This window comes from Heloderma suspectum, chromosome 10, assembly GCF_057233095.1.
Source record: "Heloderma suspectum isolate Gila_16-S chromosome 10, 16-S_ref, whole genome shotgun sequence".
NCBI lineage: Eukaryota > Metazoa > Chordata > Lepidosauria > Squamata > Helodermatidae > Heloderma > Heloderma suspectum.
In genome coordinates this window covers 15569150-15595787 of record NC_139467.1, presented here as the reverse complement: position 1 = coordinate 15595787, position 26638 = coordinate 15569150, and the positions used below count along the sequence as shown (strand labels likewise).

The following is a 26638-nucleotide window of genomic DNA, read 5'->3' as shown; positions in this document are numbered from 1 at the left end:
CCCTGGAAGGTTTGGGAGAACGCTCCCACCATCTCAAGGGGGTAAGATTATTCATCTTATCATGGGGCACAATCCAGTCAAAGTAAGGAATTTCTAAGTGCTTTCATTTCAAATGGGTGTTGCTGAGCTCCAAAGGGCTAATGGCTCAACCCTATGCATGTTCATTGGAAAATAAGCCTGTGTTCAATGGGGTAGGTGTTAGGATTGCAGGATTTTAAAGTGATTAACGTTGGCTGAATGAGGCTTTTTAGGGCGGAATACTATCGATTGCACCCTCACTGCTTGGAAGCCTTTGAACTCAGAGGCATCTGAGATTCCTATGCCCTGCCAGGCTGAACCTGGCTGGGTAGGAGGAGCAGTGGAGGCAATCTTAGCCTCCCCGTCCTCTGATCTCCTTTATTTTCACTATATGGGCTTTTCAGACCATCTTTGAGGGCGCTTCAGAGGGGGATGGAAGGAGGCTGGAGGAGGGGATTTAGTGAGCCTTCCTATGGTCCCTGGGATGACTGGCCCAGGCTCACTCTGGGAACCTGATGACCAAGGGGGGATATGAATCTGGATCTCCAGAGTCCTTGTTCATTGTCTGCTGGCTGGGGCTGATGGGAATTGTAGTCCAATACATCTAGCGGGCAACAGGTTGGGGAAGGGTGATGTGGAGAGACACCTAGGTGAGTGCACACTAGTATGCATGACAGCTCTGTCTCAAACTCAAATGAATGTGTGTAGAGGATGGAGAGGTTTTGCCACCTAATCCCACACAGATGTGCAGTTTACACAGAATGTCTGAAAAGGCCTCAAGCTCCAGAGATCCAGACATTCATGTCCATCAACAGATCATCAGTAAGCAGCCAAGTCCCCAAAATATTGGCCACCTGATAGTTGGATTTTAGAAAACCTCCCATCTTACAGTTGGTATCTATGACATTCTGCTGTATTTGATGAAATGTGGACCCACTTAGAACCTCAACTTCTTTAGATCCTGAGTAAAAATACTCCTCCACACTGATAAAAAGATACAGTCCCTATTGAAAGCATTGATGGATTTCCTGTAACATCTTGTCCAAAAGATTAGTCATCAGAGAGTGTATTTCAAAATTATTTCAAGGAAGAGCTCACTCTGTATACTAATAGCAAATTCATTCTCCAAGTCTGCATCTCTAATGAACCAATTTTGTGATTTGTGTTTGGAGGAGAGGGCATGGGGGGAAATCACTTGGAGTATGGAATAAGAACATAAGAGCCACACTGGATCAAATCAAATGCCCATCTAGTCCTGGGTGACCAGCCAGATGGGCAATTAAGAAATTTAAATAATAAATTAATTAATAAATAAATAATGTCCAGCATTCTGTTCACACAGTGGCCAACCAGCTGCCCCAATTGGAAGCCCACAAGTAGGACATGAGTGCAATACCACCCTCCTGCTCATGTTCTCCAGCAACTGGTGTACAAAGGCATAGTGGCTTTGATAATGTTAAGGCAAGTGGGAGAGGGGAGTTGAAGGGGGCATGGAATGTCAGTTGGGGTTTGGTGAGAATATGTTAGTTGACAGTTGGAAGAGGGAGAAGGAAGAATGTGGAGGGGATTAACTGGGTGGGTGGTGGGTATGTAGGTGGGAAGGAGCGGATTAACTGGATGGATGGTGGGTGGGAAGGAGCGGATTAACTGGGTGGGTGGAAATGGTTTTTGAAGATGACTAGCTCTAATTGCATTCATCCCAGGCTTCAGATTATTGTGAACTTGTTTGGGTAACTGTCAGAGAAACCCACATTTAAAAGGTTTGAGCAACTACCCTGATACTTACAATTATTACACAGAGAAGTAAGCACAGTAAGACCATTCCTCTTTTTCATCAACCACAGATCAACTTTGTCCATATCTTTTGTCTTAATGGGATTGTTTATCTGCCAATTGAGGGACAATTTTCACATTAATGCCCTAATGTAGTAAAGTGTGCATAGGATGCTTATGGAAGAGAAGATGTTCCCTTCCACTGGACCTTCACAGGTCAGTGTAATCCAAGAGCTGAAGGCCATTGGATTATTCCATAACCCAAGTGGACAGGTCTGCTGTTGGCACCTGTCATGCTGGAGCATTTGCTGAGGGCCCATGGATGCCAGCAGTGCCCATCAGGGTCGACACTTCACCTCTTCCCCCCATTTGGATGCTTCCACTTGCCCCCTGCCCCCAGCGGTGCTGCTGCTGCAGCTGCCAGCCTCTCTTGTGTGCCTCCCTGCAAGCAGGATTTCCCAGAGCATCTCCAGGAAATTGGTGGTGCTGTAATGGGGTGGAAGCTGGGCAGTTGCCAAGCTCCCAGACCATAATAGTCCTGCATCTACCAGGCCAACCCATGTGCAAGTGAAACTGTGAGCCTGGCGGCTGCCCCTTCCCTTGTGAGCGAGCAAGCTGAACTGGGAACAGTGCTGCCATGGGGCAGGAGCTGGGTGGCCACTCAACTCCAGGTCCATGACAGAGCTTCTGCTGAGAGGGAAGCCCATGGGAAGCTGAGCAGGCAAAACTGGTGGCTTCAGCAGCACCTCCACCAGGGATGTGGGAAGCTGTGGCTCAGTGGGAGAGCCCCTCCTTTTCATGCGGAAGGTCCCAGGTTCAATCATCATCTTCTCCAGGTAGGGCTAGGAAGGAATCCTAGAGCTGCTGCCAGTCAGTGTTGACAATACTGGGCTAGATGAACCCATGGTCTCGCTCAGTATAAGGCAGCTTCCTATGTTCCTATGACTGTGAGCAAGACCCCTTCAATGGGCCCTCTCCCTCAGTGAATGTACCTTCTCACCACCATTGCCACCAGCTGCCACCGCTCCTCATCCTCTTTCTCATCATTGCTAACACATTTGTGCTGGACAGGCAGAGAGCCAGCAGGCAACCAGGCAGAGGCATCTCCAGCTTCTCCTCCCCCCCACCACTGTTGTCTAGGCCAGAGCAAGAGGCAGGGGAACAAGCAGGTTGCAGTGGTGAAGAGGAAGAACAACTTCCGCCAGGCCCCCAGGCACCGAGCCAGCTGTGCTGCTCCACCTGCCCCTCCCTGGAGGGGCTACATAAGCTGGCTGGCTGAGGTGGCCTGGGAGAGCCAGGGCCTGCAGGAGAAGCCACCACCACCACCACCGGGGAAGAGGTGTGCTTGCCGCCGCTGGGCCCGCTGCTGCCGCCGCTGGGCCCGCTGCTGCCACCGCTGGGCCTGCTGCTGCCGCCGCTGCCACCACCACCAGGCCTTCCTTGTGGACTTCTGCCTGGCAGACCGCCAGTCCCTGCAGGACCAGGCCCCCAGGTACCGAGCCAGCTGTGCTGCTCCACCTGCCCCTCCCTGGAGGGGCTACATAAGCTGGCTGGCTGAGGTGGCCTGGGAGAGCCAGGGCCTGCAGGAGAAGCCACCACCACCACCACCACCACTGGGGAAGAGGCGTGCTTGCTGCTGCTGGGTCTGCTGCCGCCGCCGCCACTACCACCGCCACCAGGCCTTCCCTGTGGACTCCTGCCTGGCATTTTTAAGGGGATTTTAATTGTTTTGTTTGTTTGTTTTATTTTGTTGGGGGGGATTTTGTTGTGTTTTTAGGGGTGGGTAGCCTGCCTGATAGGCGGGAGCAAGGGGGCATGTGTCCACCTGATGGAGGCAGTGGGGGGAGTGTTGGGGGCCAGAACATACCGAGGCTGGGCGGCAGGCGCTGGCGGAGCGCTAGGGGCAGGCCATGCCAGGTAAGGGGAACAAGAGAGAGATGTGTAGTATCTGTCCCCTGCTCCGGGCCTGTCCAGAGCCAAAGGATGGCTGGGGGAGGCGTGACCCCATCTTCTGGCCTTCGTTTGCTGCTCTGCAATGCCAGGTCTGTTACCCAGAAAACCTCCCTCATCCATGACATGATCCTGGATGAGGGTGCAGACCTGGCATGTATTACGGAGACCTGGCTGGCCGAGGCTGCTGCTCCAACCCTTGCAGCCATGTGTCCAGCTGGATTTTCGTATGCACAGCAGCCGAGGGCTGGGGATCGGGGAGGGGGAGTGGCTGTTATCTACCGAGAGTCCTTGGTCTTCACCAGACCCCCTCTCCGGGAGACCAAGGTTGCTGAGTGCATGTACTGGAGGTTGGGCCCGAAGGGCAGTCTGGGGATTCTGCTCGTGTACCGTCCACCCCGCTGCACGACTGACTCCCTGGCCGAGGTGCTTGAGGTGGTCTCTGATGTGTGTGTACAGTCCCCTAACTTACTGGTGTTGGGGGACTTCAACGTACATTCAGAGGCCATCCTCACAGGAGCACCTCGGGACTTCATGGAGACCATGGCCTCCTGGGAGCTGCACCATATTCTAACTGGGCCCACCCATGTAGCCGGTCATGCACTAGACCTTGTGTTTGTTTCTGGAGAAGCGGGGAGTGATCTGGAAGTCGGGGGTATATCCACCACCCCCTTGTCATGGTCAGATCACTATCTGGTGATGTTGGACTTCTCGGTTCCACAACCCCTCCACAGGGGTGGAGGACCCATTAAAATGGTCCGCCCCAGGCGTCTTATGGATCCAAATGGATTCCTGAACGCGCTTGGGGATTCTCTGGGGCATGCCAACGGCCACTCGGTCAAGACCCTGGTGGGTGGCTGGAATGCCGCAATCACTGGGGCATTAGATCGGGTGGCTCCGAAACGCCCTCTCCCCCTGAACAGGGCTCGGACTGCACCATGGTTCAATCCGCGGTTACGAGCTCTGAAACAGGAGGTGAGACGGCTAGAGCGCCGGTGGTGGAAGTCTCGCTCCAAAGACGATCAGACATGGGCTAGAGCTATATCTTCAGCCTATCACGTGGCGGTGAAGGCAGCAAAAAAGGAATATTATGCTGCCTCCATCGCGTCTGCAGAGTGCTGCCCCAGGAGGCTGTTCCAAGTGGTCCAGAGCCTGGTCGGTCCTGTGGCTCCGGAACCACTGGAGCATTCTAAGGCCTCCTGTGAGGCTTTGGCAAGGCACTTTGCAGAGAAAATTGATCAGATTAGGTGTGTTACTCTGCACACTGTGGATACAGTTAGTGAGCAAGAGGTGGCCTGTGGCAAACTGGTTTTGTGGGATCGGTTCCAGCTTCTTCCTCCTGATGAAGTGGACAAGGTGCTTTCATCTGTAAGGCCGACCACCTGCTTACTTGATCCTTGCCCATCTTGGCTCATTATGAGCTGCAGAGAGAGACTGGGTGAGGGGATCAAGGCGGTGGTGAACGCCTCCCTTGAGGAGGGAGTGATGCCATCAGCCCTCAAGGAGGCAGTGATAAGACCGCTCTTAAAGAAGCCCTCCTTGGATCCCCAAGTTCTGAACAACTTTCGCCCAATCTCAAATCTGCCATTTTGGGGCAAGGTGATTGAGCGGGTGGTGGCGGTGCAGTTGAAGGCACACTTGGAAGAAACTGATTATCTAGACCCATTTCAGTCGGGCTTCAGGCCTGGGCATGGGACAGAAACGGCCTTGGTCGCCTTGGTGGATGATATGAGGAGGGCTCTGGATAGGGGTGAATGCTCCTTCCTTGTTCTCCTCGACCTCTCAGCGGCTTTTGATATCGTTGACCACGGTATCCTCCTGGACCACCTGGAGGGGTTGGGCATTGGAGACACCGTATTGCGGTGGTTCCGGTCCTTCCTCTCCAGCAGGTACCAGAGGGTAGCACTGGGAGAGGAGGTTTCGGACCCGTGGCCACTTACTTGTGGGGTGCCACAGGGTTCCATCCTCTCCCCGATGCTATTTAACACCTATGTGAAGCCACTGGGGGCTATCATCAGGAGGTTTGGGGTGCAGTGTCATCAATATGCGGATGACACGCAGCTCTACCTCTCATTCAAATCTTCACCAAGGTTGGCCGTAGAATCCCTGTCCAAATGTCTGGAGACAGTGAGTGGCTGGATGGGGAGGAATAAGCTGAAGCTGAACCCTGACAAGACCGAGGTACTTTTGGTGGGAGACAAGAGGAGGCTGGGGGATGTTGACCTGGTGTTGAATGGGGTACGGCTACCCTTGAAAGACCATGTCCGCAGCCTGGGGGTCATTTTGGACTCCCAGCTGTCCATGGAGGCTCAGGTGTCAGCTGTGAGCCGGACAGCGCTGTATCAACTCCATCTGATACGGCGGCTGCGCCCCTTCCTTCCGGACCATCTGCTCCCATCGGTAGTACATGCCCTGGTCTCCTCTCGTTTAGACTACTGTAATGCGCTCTACGTGGGGTTACCCTTGAAGACGGTTCGGAAGCTGCAGCTGGTACAGAACGCGGTGGCTCACCTGATTAAAGGCAGCCGCCGGCGAGATCACATCACTCCAGTGCTGAAGGAGTTGCACTGGTTACCAGTTGTTTTCCGGGCCAAATTCAAGGAGTTGGTTTTGACCTTTAAAACCCTATATGGTCCGGCCCAGCCTATCTTAAGGAGCGCCTCCAGCAACACCAGACAGGCCGCTTAACAAGATCAGCCTCAGATGGCCTTCTCTCTGTCCCATCAGACTGGTGGGGACGAGGGAGAGGGCCTTCTCTGTGGTGGCCCCCACTCTGTGGAACTCCCTCCCTAGGGAACTCCGTCATGCCCCCTCTTTAATGAGCTTCCGTCGTGCATTAAAAACGTGGTTGTTCAGGCAGGCATTTGGGGTGGGTTAGGGTATTTAAAAAAAAAATGTTATGGTAAAATTTTATTGTTTTAAATTGTTTTATGGTGGGTTGTACATCGCCCAGAGTGGCTGGGTGACCAGTCAGATGGGCGATTATTTATTTATTTATTTATTTATTTATTAAATTTATTAAACTCCAGGGGGCTCTTGTCAGTGGGCCCCCGCTGGGGGGTGGTCCCTTGGCAGGAGCCAGAGCATGCCTACTGTTGTATGAGTGGAACACGCTCCTTGTTCATTGTCTAGCTGGACAATGGATCACACAAGACACGGGTAAGACTTCTGGATCTAAAAGCACTTTATTACGAGGCTCGCAGGCGCTCTGTCAGCAAAGGAGCAGAGAGCCCTGAATATTCAGTGGGGCAGACTTTTATACAGCTAAATACGTCACACATAAGGCAGAGCTCTAGCACGTTCCACTCAACACATCACCTGAAGGCATACACATACTCTGTTATCTGGAAAGAAGCTGGACGTTCTCTCCCGGAGGTAGGGAGACTGTGCCAACAGCTGATCCAGAGTTGCTGCACGGAGTACAATGCTTATCAGCTAGCAGCACAGGCTGTGAGCTGTGACACCCCAGGGAGGAACTTTCACTCCCTCGCAATTCCCAGAACAGGCTGCAATCTGACAGGCTGCAATCTGCTAAATACAGACTGTATTTAGCAGATTGCTAAATACCTGTCAACCTCAAGACAGGTTGAGCTAGTGAACAAACATGGAGTAACTCTGGTTAAGACTTTAACACAGGCACAAGCATAGAATCATAGAATAGTAGGGTTGGAAGGGGCCTACAAGGCCATCGAGTCCAACCCCTTGCTCAATGCAGGAATCCAAGTCAGAGCACCCCTGACAGATGGCTGTCCAGCCTCGTCTTGAACGCCTCCAGTGTGGGAGAGCCCACCACCTCCCCAGGTAATTGGTTCCATTGTCGTATTGCTCTTACACTCCGGAAGTTTTTCCTGATGTTCAGCCGGAATCTGGCTTCCTGTAACTTGAGCCCATTATTTAAGCATCTGTTGCACATCTTATGGTGATGCCAATGCATTCTTATAACTGTGTTGCCACTCTGGGGTTCACACCACACATTAGCGGTGAGGTTAAAGAACACTTGCCGCACCACCCATGACACTGGCCCTGCTGATGGGTGTTTCTGAGGGTAGCTGTGTGAAGTCCAGTACAGCAAAAACAACACAGTCTTGCGGCACCTCAAAGTCCAACAGTTCTATTGTAGCAGAAGTTCTCTTGGATCAGAACGTGGTTTGTCAGATGCATGAACTGGTTGCCAAAGTGGACGAATACAGAGAAAGAGAGAAGGCCATTTCTCCGAAGTAAGTACCAAAAACTCAAGCAATGCAAAACTGGGTGTATTGTGGTGACAGTCTGCAGAGCACAATGGAATATGGAATCCAGACAAATGGCCCAGTTAATATGTGTGTGGCCTGCTTGCAGCTAGCCTAGTGGTCACTGGCAACTAGCATGTATAGCAAGGGCACCAGGATAAAGACCTGAAGAAGGACAATGACTTCCTGTGGCGAACTAGCCACTTCTGTGATTTTCTGAGACCAAGGACTAAACTAGATGTTATTTTTATTGTGTGGTTTTAAATAATTTAATCTTCTCTCGGCCATCTCTTTGTCCTGGCTGGGTCTTGCTGTTGTGAAAATGTCAAATTATTCAGATGCTGAGTAAAATCAGTCCTCCAGACTAGACTGATAGAAAGAAGTAGTCTAATATCCCAGACCAAATGTCAACAGTCTGATAGTGTCCTGGCTTCAAAATTGTCTACTTTCTGTTTCTGTATCCACCTTTCCCTCCTCACTATTTCTGTTTCTTAGGATCCTACAGCTGACAGCAGAGTTGCTGAGGTTTCAGGGAGCAGAAGAAAAGAGAAGATGGGCTATTCCCTTGAGGTCTTGAGTCTTGGTCTGGTTTCAACCTGCCTGCTTTGGGAAGGTAAGGACTAGGAGAAGGCAGAGAGCTATGGGAACAAACACTACTCCCTGGATTCTCCAGTTGTTTTCAGTAATGGGGTGGGGAGGGGACTGTTGTTCTCTACCTGGATGGTTGAGTTTCTTGCCTTCTCCTCTTTGCAGGTGTCCAGTGCCAGAACCTGAATTATAGACTGAATGCCCCTCAGGCTGTGTCAGTACAGGAGGGGCTCTGTGTCATCATCCCCTGCAGTTTCACTTATGAACCATTACATGCCAATAGCACTGCCACACTGTATGGATACTGGTACAAGGAAGGCAGCAGATTTGGCATCAGTCCTGCAGTGGCCACCAATGATGGGAATAAAAACATAGCAGATGACACTGGCAATCGCTTTCATCTCTCGGGGGATCTGGAACAAGGCGACTGTTCCCTCAGCATCAATGATGCCCAGGAAAGCGATGGAAGGAAGTACTTTTTCAGAATGGAGAAAGAACCTGCAGCAAAATTCAGTTACAGCAGATTTGTCCAGCCATCTGTGAGCGTAACACGTGAGTGCTTGCAAGGATGCCTGGGCTCTGCTGAAGCCCCCATCTGCCCTGAGCCTTTGGGGTGGGGTGGGCTATAAATGACAACAATAAAACCAAGCTTCATCTAATGGGTGGTATAGAAATTTAATAAACAAACAAATAAATACTAAAACACATGAATAAGGCCACTAGCATGAGACCGGATCACCCCCCCCCCTCCATGCAATATGATCCACAGTGTGCAACAGACACAGGAGCAACAAGGTGCAGTGAGATGCTTTGGGAGCAAAAAGCTTCTCTTGGCTCCAGAGCAAGAAGGAAAGATGCCCCTCTTGGCCTCTGATCATGGGTGCCTTTGGGCTTCTTCATACGAAGCTTTTATCCTGCTATGGAGATTGGTTATGCATGGAAGTTCACAGGTCCTTTAGATGATGTCGTCAGCCTCCAGAGCATCTCCTGCACTAAATGACCTTTATTCCATTTTTTAAAAAGATGGGAGAGAATGAGCTATCAAATTACAGCGTTTGAGTTTCGCTTGAGTTCCCTCATGAAAAAAGAAAAGCCGCAATAAGAGGCACTAGACCACAGTGCCATCTAGCGGCTGTATAATTAAACGTATGGAAGACTCAGATAAGGAGGAAAAGTGGCAGAGGGGAAAGGAAGCGCGTCTAAAGGGAGTCCGTCGTGATTCTGCATTTAAAACAGAAGCAGAAAGCCCCATTTTAAATGTGGGATTTTAGGCTGGTGTAGAGGCGCTCTTTGCAAAACCAACAAAGGAGTCTCGGAAATCCTTTGGCTCAGCACCTCTCACATTGTCCCTGATGGGACGTCCCTGATTCCTTCAAACTAATCTTTGAAAGATCTGCCCCGTCCCTCTTTTTATCCTTGTCAAGTCCTTGGTTCCTCTTGTGTGTTCAAGATCATTCTTCAACTGTATATGAAGTAGAGGTGGGGCTGGCATCTGATGCAGGGAAGCTCAGATAGGCGAACGCCCCTGCTTGAAAGATTGCCAACAGCATCCAGGTGAGCACAGCACATTCAGGCAACCTCCCCTGCTTCAATTCTGCAGACACCACACCCTGGCCCATCCCCCTTCCTGCACAGTGGCCCTGACTGCCTTAGTTTTTCAGCCCGAAGTCAGGGCTGCTGTCCCCACCCAGGATCACACCAGTGGAGGCTGGTGGCTCCGATTTTGGTGGTTCCATGAATCCATTCCAGGTTTCAGTCAGAACCAGCCAGAACTCTAAAGGAGCTATCCAAGGTGCTGAACCTATTTTTGGGACAGGGTTCAGCACCTTGCCTAGCTCCTTTAGAGTTCTGGCTAGTTCTGACAGAAACCCGGAATGAATTTACATGCCCATCGAAATTGGAGCCACCAGCCTCCACCAGATCTCAGGCTGCAAAGAGTGCAGCTCCAAAAATGGCTGCGCAGGGGCAAAAATCAACCCACTGGTGAAGACCATCTTGGCCCAAGGGTCTTCAGTGGTGGGTGCTTTCTCCCCCCGCCCCCCCACACACACTATTTTCAGGGCTGCAGAGTGTTTAACTCTGCCTATTCAAGTCAATGGAGGCACAATGTCTCCGCAGTCTTGAATGGGTAGTTATAGTCCCTGGTGAGACAAACACTGCATTTCTGTGAGCATCCCCACCCCACCCCTGTAAAGATCTTGAGCTTTGCAAGTGCCTGACGAAAACGTTCAGCTCAAAATGACCATTTTTGAGACAAAGGTCCTCAAATCCATGCATCTCTAATCTAAAAGGCAGCTAATATTGCTCATTCCTGGGCCCATGGAACCATCACAGATTTTTCCTCAGCTTCTTTTCCCACACATCATAACTTACCAATGCCCAATTTCCATGCCCCGCTTCTTGCTCAAAATGCCACATTTCTCCATAAAGGTGCCTGTTGCACCAGAGACCCTGACCTACAAAGGTAAGGACATATGTCAAGTTTCCAACATAACAAATATAGCAATGGGTTTAAACAACAACAAAGGATCAGAAACCCATTACACCTTTTTCTGAAGTGACAACAACTACCATCTACAGCCCCTTCATTTGTGCGGTGTGTGGTGCCTTCCTACATGTATCTGATGAGAAGAGCTCATGTGTTTAGAAGATAACTGTGCACATGCATGAGTGCTTGAAGTCCCTTGCCCTGCAAAACTCTTTGTGCATATAGACAGAGGGATTGGCTTATTAATCCGAGTTGCAACCCAAAGATTTCCCCCTCTCCATTTAAATTTGCTGGTGCCTCGTCTCCTGAGGCGGTTCTGGCTTCTCTCATCTCTCTTCTCCTCTGGATGGTCCATCGCTCTGCTCCCTGTGCCATATCAAGCGGGACTCAAAGTGGGCTGCATTGCAGGCTGGGGAGGATGAAATGTGCCAGGGAAAAATAAACAAGCCAAGCAGGGGAAGGGTAAGCTGCATTGTACATGAAATTTTGAGTACAGGGTTACCAACCAAAACTGAAGATGTGAACAAATAAACTGGGGAAAAGGCAAGCCTTAAAAATAGACCCCTCTCTGTCTCTTTCTCTCTCTCTCTCTCTCTCTCTCTCTCTCTCTCTATATATATATATATATATATATAGAGAGAGAGAGAGAGAGAATTTGACATATCTGATAAACTAACATCAAGATTTCATCCAATAAAATAATATCCAAGAGCCAAATGCAAACATTCCGAAGTGACAAGTGAAAGATACTGAATGTTGTAAGACTGGGCCGTTCCTTCTTCATTACGTGATTAAGGATAAACTTGGATAAACTTCACTGTATGTGGAATATTGTACTTGGAATGACTGGATTGTCTTTTTCTAATGTTTTTGCGACCCCCCAGTGCTTTTTATTTGTTTTGATCTTACCATACACAACTTTTGTTGTTGCTTTGTCGAATACTTTAATATGTTTTGAGGATATGTTTCTAAGGGCTGCTTTGCAGGTCCAGCAAAAACAGGCATGAGGCGTTAGTTGCCACTGCTTTATCCACCAGGCTGGTGGTGAACTCTCTGGGCAGCTCTGGTTTGCAAGCTGGCAGTTCTAGTATTAATGCAGTTTCACGGCATTCCCTCTGTGACATGCAGTTTAGATGTCATTGGTCTTCAACTGGTGAGTCAAGAGCCACAACCGGCTCATGCCCTGATCACATGAAGTCCATTGCGCTAGCGGCTCCACCCTCTTTTCAATTTTTGTAACTCTTTCCTATTCAGGCTGCTGGGGATGTTTTAAAGCGGAAGACAAGAGTACATGCAGAGAGAGAGAGAGAGAGAGAGAGAGAGAGTGAGAGTGCAATAGAATGTATATAGTAAAAAAGGAAAAATAAAAGTGGGTCCATATTGAAGGATGGAGCTGAAAATGAATCACAGAGATAGCATCCAGATTTAGTCATCCTTACAGGAGACCCATTGAAATCAGTGGAACAGACATTAGCCATGACTATTCAATAAATTACCCATGACTACCCAATGGGTCCGCACTGCATATGACTAAATCTGGTTTCAACCTCAGTCTGACAGGTTGAAGGCCCCTAAACTTCACTCCTGGGAGCTGCTATCTAAAAAGCTAGCCTTATGGGATATGGATAGAGCACTGAATGGATCCCTTATTCCATTCTAGGTTGGAAAGACCAACCTGTGCTTCCAGTTTGTCTGAGATGAAGCACAACTGGTGGGGAGGGAATGGCGAGGTGGTGGGCATAGCTAGATACTGACTCCCCTCCTCTCTTCTTAGCACTGGAAAACCCAGAAATACAGATACTGGGAAAGCTTCGGGCAGGACATCCAGTGAATATCACTTGCACAGCCCCAGGGAGTTGTGCTTTGAAGCCTCCAAACATCACCTGGGGAGGCATTTCTGAAGACGACACATCCGGGATCTCTGGCGTGCTGCCGAACGGCACCAAAGTTTACAGCTCTGTGTTCAACTTCGTGCCCTCAGTGGCAGACCATGGTCAGAATCTGACTTGCAATGTCAGCTATGGAAAAGGGCCCAGTTCTGTGTACATGGCACAGACTGTCCAGCTGAACGTCAACTGTGAGTGACTCATTAGATCCATCCCCCTGTCCCAAAGGGGCCACTTTGCGTGTTAACTTTCACCAGTGCTGATCTTCAAGTCTGGGTTAGCTAGAACTGAAATAACTTGCTGGAAAGACTTCAAGAACAATGTAGATCAATTCTGTTTGGAGTATTTGGGAGGCAAGTCACTCTCTTGCATCAGAGGGTTGTTGTCCCTGGGGACCCAAGATCACCCCCTTACAGAGGGAATCTTTGTCTATTGAGGAACAAGTCAATCTGAGGCACTTTAGAGTGCTTAAAATATGTATCCTTATGAACTGGAAAATCCAGGGCAAAATGTAGACTGGTGCAATACAGGCTTTCCTCAGTTTGTCATTTGGGCTCAGCCCTTCCTGTGCCCTTAGATGATGAACAGGAACTAACTACTGCCTGAAAGTAGCTGGTCTGTTTCTGATCAATGTGCTGCAAAGTGCTGTAAAGCCACTTTTGTAAAGCACTGGCCTGAAGCGTTCTGCCATAAAGCACTACTGCGGCTGAAAAACATGCTAAAACATGACATCCTCATCAAGGGCTGGCTTTATAGAGTCTGTCTCACCATGGCGGAATCAGTTAGGAGTGTCCCGCCTACACTGTATCTTCCTTGGCTTTCCAGAGCCGGCTGCTGGAGGAAACAGAATGCTGGACAAGGTTGATTTCTTTGGTCTTCAGTTCCAGCAAAGCTGCAACACACATGCAAGGGGTCATATAGAAAAATGGCAGCTGATCATTAGCATCTCCAGCCGCTGGAGGCAGCAGAGAGGCTCGAGGTGATAGCCGTGGGAGGAGAGAAAGTGGCAACTATTTGGCTTTGGATAGATGCAGAGGAAAGATGAGTGCTGAATGCAGTGGAAGCTGGTGGCTGTGATGTCCGTGGGGCAGTGAATTTGCTCTGGGCTTCAGTCAGAACCAGCTGAACCCTAAAGGAACTATCCAAGTTGTGGAAGCCCCTTGGACCGCTCCTAGAGTTCTGACTGGTTCTGACTGAAACCAGAGCAGATTCACTGCCCTATTGACATCAGAGCCATCAGCCTGCACTGGTTGAGTGTGAGCATGTAGAAAAGCACATGAGAGAGAGAGAGAGAGAGAGAGAGAGAGAGAGAGAGAGAGATCCTAGGATGTGACTCTCCCTCCCCTCTGCTGAATCCTAATGGGAGGGCATCACTCACCAAAAGGGCTTGTTCTTGTCTTACAGATCCACCCCAGAAGCCAGAGCTCAGCGGGGAGCTTATACCCATAAATAAAAGTAAGTTTTCTATGTTTCTGTATAGCCACCAAATTATATAGACCATTAAAATAAAGATGGTTGCTTAATCCACATCTCCTTGAGGCAAAGATTTTTTTAGAAATACCTCGGACCCTTCCATAGATAAGAGTGTGTGTCTGGAAAGACGGTGTGGTCCAGTGAGTGTTGCAAATCCGGGGGGGGGGGGTGGATGAGAAAGTAGCCTCCCATGTTAGAGGATGGAACTGGATGGAGACTTGACTGCCGGTGCCTTTAGAAGTGAAATTTCACACTGCATTCTCAAGGTCTAGCAAGGGCAGCAGCAGTAGACAGGGCAGCTAATAGTGGTGGGAGGGATGTTTGCTCTCTGTTTGCCTTGCCTGGTGTCTCCCCAAAGGGCTAAAGCCCCAAGCCAATAAGTTGGCACCACCAAACAAACCAAACCATTCTTCAGTTAAAGTGGAAAAAAAACACTTCATCTCAATCTGTAGGGAAATAACTTTTCCCAGTAACTTCTCAGGGGAAAGGAGGGTGAATTGATTGTGGAGTGTTATTCTTAAGAGTGCCCCCACCCCCGTAAGACTGTTAAGTCCAGAATCTATCTAAAATTACACTACTGGTAGCAGGAAGGGAAAAATTCATGATTTTCCCCAGGATAGCAAATCAGCCCTAATGATCAACAGGTATTCACCACAATCCCAGGCGATTTGGGATTGTTGGAGGGTCAACACACAAGCAAGCGTAATTTTCTTGCTTTGTCTTGCATCTGGTGAAATTTGTGGACAGGTATTCTTTCTTTGACCTGGGGTGAACTGGTTGGCCATGCCAGAGTTTGAGAACCACGGTAGCAGCTCACTGTCTCTTTGGATTCTTGCAGCTGCGCAAACCTTTACAGGTGTCTCCCAGATCCATGCAAACAGGGGCGACTCTGTCATGCTATGCTGCAAGGTGAAGGGCAACCCCTTACCCAGCGTGACTTGGGTGAAGGAATCACAATCCTCAGGGACTTTTGAGCACGCATCAGATAATCCACTGAAGCTTTCCGGTCTGGAGCAGCGTCATGTGGGCAGTTACAAGTGCCTGGCAAAAAATGCAGAAGGCTCCACTGAGGAAACCATCTGGCTCTCCCTAGCACGTAAGTGAGGCAGTGTTGGGATTTGTTCAGAGGGACATTGCCGAGACATAATGGCTGTCAAAAGGCTGCTTCCAGAGGAAGGGGTCCTAGAGCTAACAACCAGAAGGGACACTGCAGCAATTCCATCCCATCTTTTTCTCCTTAATGGATTCTCTGCAGTAAGGGTCCAGATGCTAGACGCAGTGGGAAAACACGGGAGAGTTCCAAGTAGATAGCGACGACGTCTGGACCACCTGTAAAATTCAGTGAATCAGGCAGAGTGGTAAAAATCTCATTTGGAAGCACCCCAAAAGATCCCAGGTCATTCAGAGAACCTTTCTACATGAGGCATTTATTGTGTGCTTGTGATTCCTCACACACGGTAGTTTGCAGGTGCTTTACACGATGGCCTCAGCCTCCATAGCCTCTCCTGTCGTTTGCAACCATTATAGCATGTGTGTGTGTATGTTTGTGTGTGTGTGTGTTGTTTTCCTAATGAGGAAAGTCTGGTATTTTTGTGAATAGCACTATGAAACCCTGGTGTATTTGCACAATTTCACTATACCACAGCACCACCTAGTGATTGTGTTATGGAACACATAGAAAGAGAGAGGAAAAAACTGGCAGAAAAATCTTAATCCCACAAAGAATCCAGAAGCAGAAGCCTCGGTAAAGTGGCGGGTTAAAAGCCTTATGTAAAAAAGCCCTCAGTGAAGCTGAATGGTGGGAGATTCAGGATGGATAAAAGGAAGTTCTCATTCACACAGCACAGAATTAAACTGTGGAATTTGTTATCACAAGATATGGCAAAACCCACTAGTTTTAAAAGGCTATTAGACAAATTCATGGAGGGGAAGGCTATCAATAGCTACTAGTCATGAAGGCTAAATGCTACCTTCACATCAGAGGCAGCATGCTTCTGAATTCCAGTTGCTGGAGAACAAAAGAGGGAGAGGGATGTTGCTTTCATGTCCTGCGTGTGGGATTCACAGAGAGAGGTGGTTGGCCACTGCAGGGAACTGGATACTACTGGACTACGTAGCTGGTCTGATCCAGCAGGGCTCTTCATATGTTCTTAGAAGAACTCATCCTTGAATTTCACACTACAAGGGAGTATTATGGAGAGTACAGGAGCATACTCTAGAACTCCTTGCTGCAATGGGGCATTCTTGGAGTTCACAACTGTGGTGAATATGGGGGTTTGGCCTGGTACTTTGCTGCGAAGGATATAAGATTTTACCATGACCCCTTGCCCTGAACTGCATGGAAAACATGATTGGGGTTTGCTCTCTTGACTCCCTCAAGCCATGGAATTATTCTTTGTACCTGTCATGCCCAACCTGGTAGGGATGTCAGATAATTCTGCCACAGATCTCGGTGAGGCCGCATGCCAGTGCATTCGGCCCCCCGAAATCCGTGGTGGAATGAAGCCCCCACCCCCCACCCCACGAAAAGCGCATGAAACGGAGCACTTACCTGCTGCCGTCCGTGCTGACTTGCGAATAGCAGCCGCGCTGCGGCCGCCATTTGCTTCTCATCATAGCCGTTATAGGATACGTAAATACTTACATAGCCTATTACGGCTAACGCAGCGATGCCATTTGCGTCCCTGCAGAGGCCATGATAGGCTACGTAAGTATTTATGCAGCCTATCACAGCAAGCACAAAAAAAAAAAATAGCAGACGCAAATGGCGGCGGCTACGGCGGCCGCCATTTGCATTCCCTTTTTTTTGCCGTTTTAGCCTATGTCAATATTTACGTAGGCTAAAACAGCGAAAAAAATGGAATGCAAATGGCGGCCACCATAGCCACCGCCATTTGTGTATGCGGTTTTTCTTTTTTAGTTTGCCATGATAGGCTACGTAAGTATTGCGTGGCTGCCTTTGCCGTGATAGGCTACGTAAATACTTACGTAGCCTATCATGGCAGCCTGGGCGGCCGCCATTTACATTCACAGCAGCCGTCCGTCCGACAAACCAGCTACTGCGGCCGCCGGCGGAGCCGCAGCCGCCAGAACATCCACCCCAGGTAAGCTTTGTCCCGGGGGGGATTCCCCGGGGGGGCGGGGGGAGGCCAATCTGCCATGGGTTTGGGGGGTCTAAATGCCAGTGCATTTGGCCTCACTGAAATCCATGGCAGAATTCTCCGCCATCCCTAACGTCAAGCAAATCCTCACCATGATTGCCTTCCACCCGGAAACCTATGTCCTCACTGTGGGAGGCTGTGTGGATCCAGACCAGAATTGGCCTTCACAGCCACCTGCAGACCCACTGCTATGACTCTACCCCAGAAGACAATCTTACTCGGTTACGAGTGATCGCCATTATATATATATATATATATATATATATATATATATATATGTCTAAGAATTATGCATAAACTTCAACAAAAGCAGACCAAATATCCATATAAGTACCCATTCACAAGTGGTGTCTGTATACCAAATGTTGAAAGCGTTGTTAGGATCTCAGTCCACTGCATTATGAGGTGAGCGTTTATCCCTCCAATGCTGTAATATCAGTCTTTTAGCTCTTAGAAGGGCGTGGAGAATCCATTTGCGCTGATCCTGCATTACCTTCCAGGAAGCAGGTAGATAATTTAAGTGGTCTGTAAATATTAAAGAGTGTTCCAGTACTAGGTTTACCCATATAATAACCTCCTCATCAAAAGAGGCAACTATTAGGCATTGCCAAAACATATGGTTAAAAGAAGCATTAGCTGTGTTAGACCTCCACCCATTAGCCTACTACGACAAACCCTTATTGAAGAGATATTGTGGCATCCAACAGGCACAGAACAGGAGTTTTTTTGCTGAATAAGGTGAAACCTAAGTCCATAGATGCTTCATACCAACTGATATCAGTTGCTCAGGTGAAATTCAATGCCCAGAACTCCTGCAATATTACAGTTATGATGTTCACACATCCTGCCCCCCAGTCACAAGGCCCATTGACAGTCATTCCCTCAGTCACATCTGGGTTCACTTCAGCTTCAACCAAGTCCTCATCACAGCCAATAACCAGGAAAGCTGCTACACTCCAGGCAGGAACAGGCATCAGCATCTGGCATCCCTGGGCAGCCGCTAGGACATCAGCACCATGGCGGGGCCCGCTAGTGACATTTGCCTTGGGGGCCCCTTAAAAATAATTCTGGCCAGGTGCTCTGAGTAATAGAGGGCACCTGGTTCCAGCCACCCTTTACATTTCCCACAATGATCCGGAGTGACGCTACATGGGGGGAGGGAGGAATTGTAAAACATTAAAATGGAGCCTAGACCTAACTAAGGAGTGCTGCTCAGAGTCCTGCTGCCACCACCCCTAAATAAGCCCAACAGGATCCACTGATGGACAAGGAAGCTCACCAGATCCCTCTAGCCAGCCACGACTCCAGGACATGAGTCAGCTGAAAATGCCAAGTGGAGCTCGGTATCATGGGCATGCTGATGAGATTGGTTGCCTAGTGGCCTCATGCAGACACTGAAAAGAATGAGGACATCCAAAACAGATCCCTTTGGGACTTTGCAGAAAAGGTCCTCGGGGTTAGCTGTAGAACAAGTGTGGTGTAAAAAGAGTATCAGACTAAGAACTGGAGATGTGGGTTCAAGTTCACATTTAGCCATGAAGCTAACTGGGTGATCTCTGAACCATCACCTCTTTTCAACCACACCTTTCTCTCTTCTCAATTCCCCCTCCTTCTCTCTCTCTCTCTCTCTCTCTCTCTCTCTCTCTCTCTCTCTCTCATTTTCTTTTGTTCTCTCCCCCCACCCCACCCCACCCCACCCCACCCCACTTCTCTTTCTCCCTTTTGAGGTGCCCCTAAATTTTAGATCCTCTCTGATTGGTGTCTGGCTTCACTGTCCGGGGATGCAAAGGTAGGCCTCAGGCTCTGTCATACACCCTGGCAGAGGCTGTTGTGTGGGATCAGAAGGCAACTGCTGATCTGTCCTGCACAGTCTTCTCTGGATGGTTTCTTTTTACTTCCCCACCTCTCCGTGTGTGTCCTCCTTAGTCTCCCTGTCCTCTCTCCAATCTTCAGCCCTCAGTGGGAAGCCCTCAGCCCCTGAGACAGCTTCTTAGGGGCTAGAAGGGGATGTGCTCTAGGCATCCCACAGGGAGCTACGCCACACAAGGTTACACAATACAAATAAATAGACGGAGAAGACAGAGCCTCCAAAGCCTCTAATTCTGATGTGATGTGCAAAATGGAAGCCCCCCACCCTGAACCAAATATGAACAGTTGGGTAGGAAAATATGCAGAGCGTGAAGGAAATGAGATGTTGTTGGACCTAATCAGGGGTGGAATTCAAGTTGGGTCCTAATAGGCCTGGCTAGGGTGGCCACTTAGTAATCACCTGAAAAGAGGAAATGCAACACCAAAAAAAGAGTGGACACAAATGTGCATATAATTTGAATATGGTAACTCATATGTATAGATGCAAATGTAGAAATAATTATTATAATTTAAATAGAAATACAGTACATCTCACCCTAGTGTGGAAGACTATAACCAGGTGAACTGTGTGCCTGCCTGCCCAGTCTGCTGCTAAATGAGGATGGACAACAAATGTTATGGTTCTTAAAGATAAACCGGAATTGAATAGGACAGCCCTTCACATGAAGGATGGTCCTCTGGCAGCTTCCAAATAGAGGACTGTCCTCTGTAAAAGAGGACACATGGCCACCCTAGGTCCTAGCCGACAGAGTTAATTTGAACAGTGGGCCCAGCCTACCAGTTCTGACCTTGAAGTTTCAGTGTTTAACCTCCAGTTCTGGGCACTGCACTTTAAGAAGGATGCAGACAAGTTGGAGAGGGTTCAGAGGAGTGCAACAAAGATGATCAGGGGACTGGAAACAAAGCCCTGTGAGGAGAGACTGAAAGAACTGGGCATGTTTAGCCTTGAGAAGAGAAGACTAAAGGGAGATAGGATAGTGCTCTTCAAGTACCTGAAAGGTTGTCACAGAGAGGAAGGCCAGCATCTCTTCTCGATCATCCCAGAGTGCAGGACACAGAATAATGGGCTCAAGTTACAGGAAGCCAGATTCCGGCTGAACATCAGGAGAAACTTCCAGACTGTTAGAACATCTGTCAGGGATGCTCTGACTTTGATTCCTGCATTGAGCAGGGGGCTGGACTTGATGGTCCTGTAGGCCCCTTCCAACCCTACTATTCTATGATTCTATGAAAATGGAACTGGTGTTAACTTTTACCAGTGCTGATCTTCAAGTCTGGGTTAGCTGGAACTGAAATGAATTGCTGGAAAGACTTCAAGAACAATGTAGATCAATTCTGTTTGGAGTATTTGGGAGGCAGGCATGTCATTCACTCACTCTCTTGCATCAGAGGGTGGGTCCCTAGTCTGGCTGTTGTCCCTGGGGACCCAAGATCACCCCCTTACAGAGGGAATCTTTGTCTATTTCATTGTGGGAGGAACAAGTCAATCTGAGGCACTTTAGAGTGCTTAACTAGAAAATATGTATCCTTATGAACTGGAAAATCCAGGGCAAAATGTAGACTGGTGCAATACAGGCTTTCCTCAGTTTGTCATTCAGGCTCAGCCCTTAAGATTATGAAACAGGAACTAACTACTGCCTGAAAGCAGCAAGTCTTTTTCTGATCAATGTGCTGCAAAGTGCTGTTCTGCCATAAAGCACTACTGTGGCTGAAAAACATGCTAAAACATGACATCCTCATCAAGGGCTGGCTTTATAGAGTCTGTTTCACCATGGCAGAATCAGTTAGGAGTGTCCTACCTACACTGTATCTTCCTTGGCTTTTCAGAGCCAGCTGCTGGAGGAAACAGAATGCTGGACAAGGTTGATTTCTTTGGTCTTCAGTTCCAGCAAAGCAACACACATGCAAGGGGTCATATAGAAAAATGGCAGCTGATCATTAGCATCTCCAGCTGCTGGAGGCAGCAGAGAGGCTCAAGGTGATAGCCGTGGGAGGAGGGAAAGTGGCAACTGTTTGTCTTTGGACAGATGCCGAGGAAAGATGAGTGCTGAGTGCAATGGAAGCTGGTGGCTCTGATGTCAGTGGGGCAGTGAATTCGCTCTGGGTTTCAGTCAGAACTAGCCAGAACTCTAAAGGAGCTAGGCAAGGTGCTGAACGCTATGAATCTAGCATGGATTCATGGAGCCACCAAAATTGGAGCCACTAGCCCCCACTGCTGCGATCGTAGAACCAGATGAACACCAAAGGAGCTATCCAAGATGCGGAAGCCCCTTGGACTGCTCCTAGGGTTCTGACTGGTTCTGACTGAAATCAGAGCAGACAGATTCACCCCACTGACATCAGAGCCACCAGCCTCCAGTGGTTGTTTGTGAGAGATTTTCAATTTTTGTAACTATTTGTTGCCCTGCCAAGGTTCTGACAAAAATCACCTTGCAAATCACACATGTATGTATGAGACAGAGGTTAGTTGTGTGAATGCAATTAATGCATGTTTCTGTTATGTAAATTTTCCCCAGGGAAGCTTTCACCCAGCTGTCAGTTACTTGGGCAGAATTCTATACACAGAAAGCCTGCAAGAGTACAATTAGTGAGGGACACACACACGCATCTTGCAGCAGCATTGTTCCTGGGGCACTAAGAGCTAGATTTGCAACTTGCTCAGCAGCCAGGTTGCCAAGGCCATATCCAAGCTGTGGCTTGGCTTTTTAAAGTCTTGAGGAGTGGGAGGAAAAGGCAGTCTTTGGACCACCTCGTCATTGTAAGTACTCAATTGTTCACCTCATAAGAACATAAGAAGAGCCCTGCTGGATCAGACCAAGGGTCCATCTAGTCCAGCATTCTGTTCACACAGTGGTCAACCATCTGTTGACCAGGAACCCACAAGCAGGGCATGAGTGCAACAGCACCCTCCCATGTTCCCCAGCAACTGGTGTACATAGGCTCACTGCCTCTGGTTCTGGAGGTGGCACATAGCCATCAGGTCTAGTAGACATTGGTAGCCTTTTCCTCTAGAAAATGAATGGAAGGAGTCCTTGGCTTGAGGAAGAGCTAGATGTTTAGCCCAGCAAATGTCCCATTGCAGTAAGGAGTTCTAGGGAAAACCTCCCTTTTGAACATTTGTGCCTCCCCCCCACAAAAACACACACATTTGAGAGAGACAGTTTTTGCCCTCTTCACTCCCTGCATCTCATTCACTAGCTCAGATATGAGGTTGGACTCGATGGTCTTATAGGCCCCTTCCAACCCTACTATTCTATGATTCTATGATATTGAACACTCTCTGTCTAACCCCATTCCCAAATTATCTGGCATAACATTAAAAAGCACTAAGAGGTTGCATACTGTCCTATTTCAACATTGGATTATTTCCAAACTCCCACCTTTCTCCACATCAAGACTTCAATCTGTGTATTTGGGAACAGAATCTAGAATTGACTTCCAACCACTCCTTTATCCTACCCCCCTCTCTAGAGTATATCCCACAAGGGATGTTAGAGAAATCTCTTTGGGGGCTGGAGTACGACAATTCTTCCTGAGGAGCAGCCCCTGGACTTCATTTCGGTACCCACTGCGGCACCCAGCTCGATCTGCAGCCAGTTTGTGGATTTTCCATGATTTTTCAGCCATGATTTGTGCAAATTGCAGAATCCCCCCCCCCCCAGTGCGCAAAGAGGTTCCCAGAGTTCAGGGAACAGCTCACAGCTTGGCTAGCAGACACAAAGTGAGTGGTACAGACCGTGGAACTTCATCAAGTGAAAAAAGAACCAGATTTTTATGTGACGGACATCCCTAGGGTCATCAAGCCATTGGCAGCCACAGGGATAGAACAGCTCTGCCTGCAGAGCCCAAAGTGACATCACAGCCAATCAGTTCAATCATTGCAGGATGACACTCACACACTGCATGATGTGAAAATCGTCATCTTAAATAAGGTTCAAATGCACAAGTGTGTCTGTGCTAATTTGGCATTTTACCCACCAAAAAAGCTTAACACTGGCTGGTTTTGCTTCTTGATATGATGGTGGGGGAGAGGGAAGGAAGCAGGAGTCAGAAATCTCAAATCTGTAGTAATTTGGAGTTTCTTTTTTCTTCTAGTCCCCACAGAGTCCAGCCACTGGAGCTCATTAATTGCCTTCATCCTAGGCATGTGCTTGATCAAGTAAGCTGTTCTTTTCATTTCAGTATCTGCCCTGTAAGCCAGTTTGGGTGAAAAGCAGGACAGAAATGGGAGAAATGAGAAAAGGGGGTTTCATCTTCCCCATCCCTCAACTAACAACGTTGTATATTTGTTTCTTTCTTGTCTTGTTTTGCATTACAATTTTCTTTTAGGGCTTTGTTTTGTTCCCTCTTCTTTTTCTCCGCATTTTGGTTTTCAGCCCAGAGGAAGGATCCACTGAGAAAGAGAGAGACAAACTGTAGACAGAGGGCACAATCACCTGTGGCCCCAGAAGGAGAGAGGAAAACAGCAGCAATAACAGTAACCTCGGCCCAGGGGTGAGTTTTCCTTTCTGGTCCTAAGCACAGCCTATTGCCAGAGACATTACCTTGGAACTGATGCAGAACTACTTCTGGCTATGGTGAAGAAATTCCAGATGACTTTGGGCCAGCTGGGTACATCTCTGAGGCAAAAGACTTCTTTGCTTTGGATTGGGATCTGGTGGATTCCATAAACTGAGGAAGATTTTCAAATGGCCCCAAGTGATTCTCCTCTCTTCCCAGTGGAGGGATTGGCAGAGGAGGAAGTCTGGCTCATTTTTGACTGGGATTTATTTACTTGTGGCAGCCGCAGGGCTGAGCAGGGTGGGATGTCTTTAATAGCCTGTGGGGGTGAGGGATTTGACATCGTATATTTTTGGAGGGATCAAGGATGTGGCTACTGTGCCGGGGTGGGCTGGGGGAGCCAGGACATTACAGGAGAAGGCACTCTCAGTCACTTTGCTGTCTGGGGCTTCTCTCAACCAGCGAACCTGTGGTTGCATTAGTGACAGCCCTTGAGGTTTGAAAGTCAGGCTGCTTTTTTTACATTAGACATGATATACTGTATAATAAAATTCCTGTTTGTGTGTGTACAGAGATATGTATACAGATTTATAATGTATAAATCTGTTGTTGTTGTTGTTGTTGTTGTTCAGTCGTTCAGTCGTGTCCGACTCTTCGTGACCCCATGGACCACAGCACGCCAGGCCTTCCTGTCCTGCGCTCTCTCCCGGAGCGTGCTCAAGTTCATATTCATTGCATCCGTGATGCCATCTAGCCATCTCATCCTCTGCCGTCCCCTTCTCCTTTGGCCTTCAGTCTTTCCCAGCATCAGGGTCTTTTCCAGGGAGTTTTCTCTTCGCATTAGGTGGCCAAAATATTGGAGCTTCAGCTTCATTATCTGTCCTTCCAATGAGCACTCAGGGTTGATTTCCTTTAGGATTGACTGATTTGACCTCCTTGCAGTCCAGGGGACTCGTAAGAGTCTTCTCCAGCACCACAGTTCGAAAACATCAATTCTTCGGCGCTCAGCCTTCCTTATAGTCCAGCTCTCACAGCCATACATTACTACTGGGAAAACCATAGCTTTGATTAGACGGACCTTTGTCAGCAAGGTGATGTCTCTGCTTCTTACTATGCTGTCTAGGTTTGCCATAGCTTTCCTCCCAAGGAGCAAGCATCTTTTAATTTCATGGCTACAGTCACCGTCTGCAGTGATCTTGGAACCCAAGAAAGTAAAATCTGTCACTGCTTCCATTTCTTCCCCTTCCATATGCCAGGAAGTGATGGGGCCAGATGCCATGATCTTAGTTTTTTTAATGTTGAGTTTCAAACCAGCTTTTGCACTCTCCTCTTTCACCCTCAACAAGAGGCTCTTTAGATCCTCTTCGCTTTCTGCCATTAGGGTGGTATCGTCTGCATATCGGAGGTTGTTGATAATTCTCCCAGCAATCTTAATTCCGACCTCTGATTCATCCAACCCGGCATTTCTCATGAATAAATCTGTATAGACTTATAAATCTATATAAGTCTATATAGATTTAGAAATGATGCTATCTAAAATATAGATAGCATAAAATTTATTAGTGATTTGTTATTATTATTACTTATCCTTTTTAATTTCCTTCCTTTTTTAACTATTATTATTATCATTATTATGAGACTGTGATTAGTAATATTTTTGGCTGGTTAAATTGTTAAGCTTTCCTATTATATGTTAACTGAAGGGCATCGGTTATTGGAAATGAATTGTAGGCTTGTTCCCTTGCCATAAGACTGATGATACGTTATTGAAATGTAAGGTTGATTATCTATGCTGTACTGAATTGTAATATTGGCAATGTTATAGGTATAACTTTTAAGTAGAATGATATTTGAAGTTTGTGTGTAATGGAGTTTAAATTTAATCTTTTTAAGTAACTTTTTCTATTTTTTCTATTTTTTCTTTTTCTTTCTTCTTCCTTTTCCTTCCTTTGTTTTTCTTTTCTTCCTTTTTCGTTATTGCTGTGCCCTCCTAAGAATACTATAATGTTGGAAACTGTAGATATTGACTAGGTTGTTGGTACTGTGTATTTCATTTACAAAGATAAAAAATAGAATAAAAAGTATTTTAAAAAAAAGTCAGGCTGCTGAATGCCAGGTCCACTAAAAAAAAATCTGCCATCTAGGAGTTAATCCAAGATAATCTGGAGGATATGAGTTCCTTACATGAAAAAAGGCAGGATATAAATGCAATCAATCAATCAGTAAAATGGTAGACCTGCTTGTCAGGGACAGTGAAACCGTGGGAAGCAGATGAATGGAGATTTGGACTCTGGTGCCACCAGTATGTGGATAACACCCAGTTCTAGCTCTCCTTTCCAACACAGTCCAGAGAAGCTGTGGAAGAACTGAACCAGTATATGGAGTCAGTAATGGGTTCCATGAAGGCCAACCAATGTAAACCGAACCCAAACAAGACACAGTTGCTTCTAGTTAGTAGAAAAGGCAAACCAGAAAGAGGGGTCCAACCTGTTCTGGTTGGGGTAGCTCCCCCTCTAAAAGCATAGATTTGTAGTTGGGGGTTCATCTGGATCCTGGGTTCCCAGGGCCAGAGATGGCTTTTCCCAGCTTTGGCTGCGACACCATCTATGCCCATTTCTGCAGAAGGCAGATCTGGCCATGGTGACACACACTTAAGTTACATCACGACTGAACTACTGCAGTGTATTCTATGTGGGGCTGCCT

At 48.0% G+C, this 26638-nt stretch overlaps 1 protein-coding gene across 1 annotated transcript; it reads left to right on the top strand.

Annotated features, from left to right (window-relative positions):
• LOC146337794 (sialic acid-binding Ig-like lectin 13) lies at window positions 1-26022 on the top strand. Its single transcript, XM_084814358.1, has 9 exons — window positions 1-41; window positions 8466-8583; window positions 8724-9110; window positions 12821-13123; window positions 14337-14387; window positions 15244-15501; window positions 23531-23594; window positions 23765-23929; window positions 24568-26022. Exons 2-9 carry the CDS (start codon window positions 8523-8525, stop codon window positions 24593-24595), a joined length of 1317 nt encoding a protein of 438 aa, XP_084670484.1. The 5' UTR covers window positions 1-41; window positions 8466-8522; the 3' UTR covers window positions 24596-26022.
• The last annotated feature ends 616 nt before the right edge of the window (window positions 26023-26638 follow it).

Bases quoted from the DNA above. Each gene is read 5' to 3' on its own strand.
- LOC146337794 (XM_084814358.1), top strand. From the start codon at position 8,523: ATGGGCTATTCCCTTGAGGTCTTGAGTCTTGGTCTGGTTTCAACCTGC. The intron at 8,584-8,723 runs GTAAGGACTAGG...TCCTCTTTGCAG, and splicing joins AACCTGCCTGCTTTGGGAAG to GTGTCCAGTGCCAGAACCTG. The intron at 15,502-23,530 runs GTAAGTGAGGCA...TTTTTCTTCTAG, and splicing joins CATCTGGCTCTCCCTAGCAC to TCCCCACAGAGTCCAGCCAC.